This window comes from Anopheles aquasalis, chromosome 3 (assembly GCF_943734665.1).
Source record: "Anopheles aquasalis chromosome 3, idAnoAquaMG_Q_19, whole genome shotgun sequence".
Lineage (NCBI taxonomy): Eukaryota > Metazoa > Arthropoda > Insecta > Diptera > Culicidae > Anopheles > Anopheles aquasalis.
This window is the reverse complement of record NC_064878.1, coordinates 66186049-66188548: the sequence shown is the minus strand read 5'-3', so window position 1 is coordinate 66188548 and position 2500 is coordinate 66186049. Positions and strand designations below refer to the sequence as shown.

Sequence of the window (2500 nt, the reverse complement as noted above, 5' to 3'; positions counted from 1 at the left end):
CTCATATTCCCGTATATTTGCTCAACAAACGCCTCTCTATGTGCGGTATCCCTAGAATCTAACAATCGATTTCGTTGGCTCGAATTCAAATCGAACGCATTTGGTCATCAGCCCCGGTCTCTATCGGTGTCCGAGTGGCTATTCACGGGCCACTATTTATGGTAATGCTGTGCGCACACCGGTTGAATTCAAACAAACAAGACTATGTCGCCCATCGCATGGAACTGGGAGCCATGCATTCCATTCGCTTGCCATCATCATATATCGATGGGCCCCGAATTTCAGGTGAATCCAACATTGTTGTATCGGAAATATTGTAAACCTGACCCAACGGACCCACTGTAGTTGGGGGGGTTGTCCGATCCTTGATCACGATCACAGCTTTGCCACATGCGCATGCATTAGCGCTCGCTCCGCGATCCGATCCAGGTTCTCGCTAAGCTCCCCACCGCCGACAGTCGAGGTCGCTGACGATCTCGCATCTGTTGGTGTACGACAACGAACAGGCATCAGTCATTGCCATCATTTGATGAGCAACACAACAGCGAAATTTCGGTCCCACCACCAACCGGTGATGTGTGCATTCCATTTACGCGAATTTCATGTTCGATTGTTTGTTTGATGTTTCGCGGACGTGTTCGTTGTTGCTTAGCCAGTTGATCGTGTGACATGGTTTATTGTGGTGCGCTTATTGATCTTACGATCGAGATACGATTATTCGTATTATTCTGAAAAAAAATATATAACCTAGCCTTGAACCTTGAAGATACCGAGGAACATTCAAGTGCTTGTGTCCTCATTTGTTGCCCTAATGAGAGCTCACTTAATTGACTCTTTTTATCTTGGAAAAGAGGGCCATAAAGCTTAGCGAAAAAATGGCAAAAGAAGCAACCGAAATTGCGTTAGATGGCCAAATATTGACGAGGATCTAAAGCGAGCTACACAATTACGATCCACAGCACTTTAATTGCGTCTCCCATCGGCCATTAGTGTTTTGTTGATGAGCCCCGATCATCATAGTGACCATTGGAGTAAGTGTTTCCAAAACGGTAAACGCTTGACGTGATGGCTGTGTGGCTTGTGTTTGCCCCGTTCGATATATTCCAGTGTGTGATGATGTGCGATGAGTTGTTCGTACCGTGCCAAAAGGGAAGACCAGAGCAGCAAACGAGCATTTGATGGGTTTTCGTGACGCTACGTGGGATGGTGGCAAGTGAGCGAATCGCCCATAACAATTGGCAGGATGATCAGCGGCGACATGTGTGATCAATAAACCGTTAATGAATTGCAGTATGTGGGTCTACGATCAGCATCATCTACCAGCGATCAGTCAAGTGATCTTGCTGTACAAGTTTGAATGGAAGATTTATTCGTTTCAATAATTCCATCCGTCTTGTTCGAAGTTTGTCCCAATGGCTTATCAGAATTGCTCCTTTTATCATCTGACTGTCCGGAGATTTCTGCCTCCCTCCCTGTTTGATTACCGTGTCCTAAACACGGTCAAGGTGCCGCATCCAGTATTGATATGTTTATAGAACCCAGCGTGTTTGCACGACCTGCTGTAGCACGTGTTGGAATCAACAAGATTACGATCCGTAAACGATCGGCGTCATTGCCGGGTGATTTGAGAGCACTTGTCGCAATAAAGATTACGGATTTCTAGGTCAATAGGTTTGTGTGTGCGGAATGGAATGGTAGGAAGGAACTGAAGGAACCTGAAAAACCAAACACCCGTGAAGAGCGTCCATCTGTGGAGTTTCCCTTTCTCTTTCAGGCTTTTAATTTATGGTCATACATTTCGGGGAGGTGGGAGGGAGGGGCGCGGTTTTATCGTGCCATCTTCTAAAAACTCCTGTTACAATTTCAGTCCCCGGGCATTAATTGTGTTTCTTTTCATTTCTGTTTTGTAGTTCACTTCCTCATCGGCATCGACATGTCTCGAACGATCACCGAGCGGAGCCGGTCGACCGCTGCAGCTTGGTGTCCTTGGCAGTAGGCGGTGGAGTTTTTGTGTAGTGGCTAAGAATTTGGGAGACGAGATCGCAGAATCGCACGCACGATGGAATCAGTGAATCCAATGGCCAATGTTGATGATGACACCCTACCGGCGCCGGAATCTACAGGCATGAGCGATGATCGACGGAGTTCGCTACCGGGGGTGGTATACAGACTGTGCGCCATTCCGCCGGAGCAGGACGGTGAGGAGAGTCAGCTGCGAAAGGGACTGAACCGTGTCTCAACCGATTCGGCAACGTCTACGTACGAAATGGTGGAAGCCGCCGGTAGCAGCCACTCACCCGCATCCGATAGCAATAGCAGCAGTACCGAGGAGCACGATGGAGTGGATGCGGATGCCGATGAAGAGGAGGACGGAGAGGAAGAGGAAGAGGAGGACGAGGAGATGTGGAGCAATATTGTGCGCATTAACAAAGCAACGAGCGCAACGGTAGCCGAATTGACGGGCGGCAGCAACAGTACGGCTGGCGCGAGCAACATCGAG

The 2500-nt window shown here is 48.5% G+C and overlaps 1 protein-coding gene across 3 annotated transcripts in view; it reads left to right on the top strand.

Moving 5' to 3' along the window:
- The window catches only part of LOC126575364 (uncharacterized), a 14148-nt gene that overhangs the window by 2478 nt on the left and 9170 nt on the right, over positions 1-2500 (top strand). For 2 of the 3 annotated variants that reach the window (XM_050236020.1, XM_050236022.1), the window contains exon 2: positions 1911-2500. This exon is cut by the window's right edge and continues 3322 nt beyond it. In XM_050236020.1, the coding sequence (XP_050091977.1) occupies positions 2060-2500 (441 nt within the window). In that variant the 5' untranslated portion in view covers positions 1911-2059. Of the gene's footprint in view, positions 1-1004; positions 1032-1910 lie in introns of those variants that run through there. The other variant, XM_050236021.1, reaches the window with a different exon arrangement.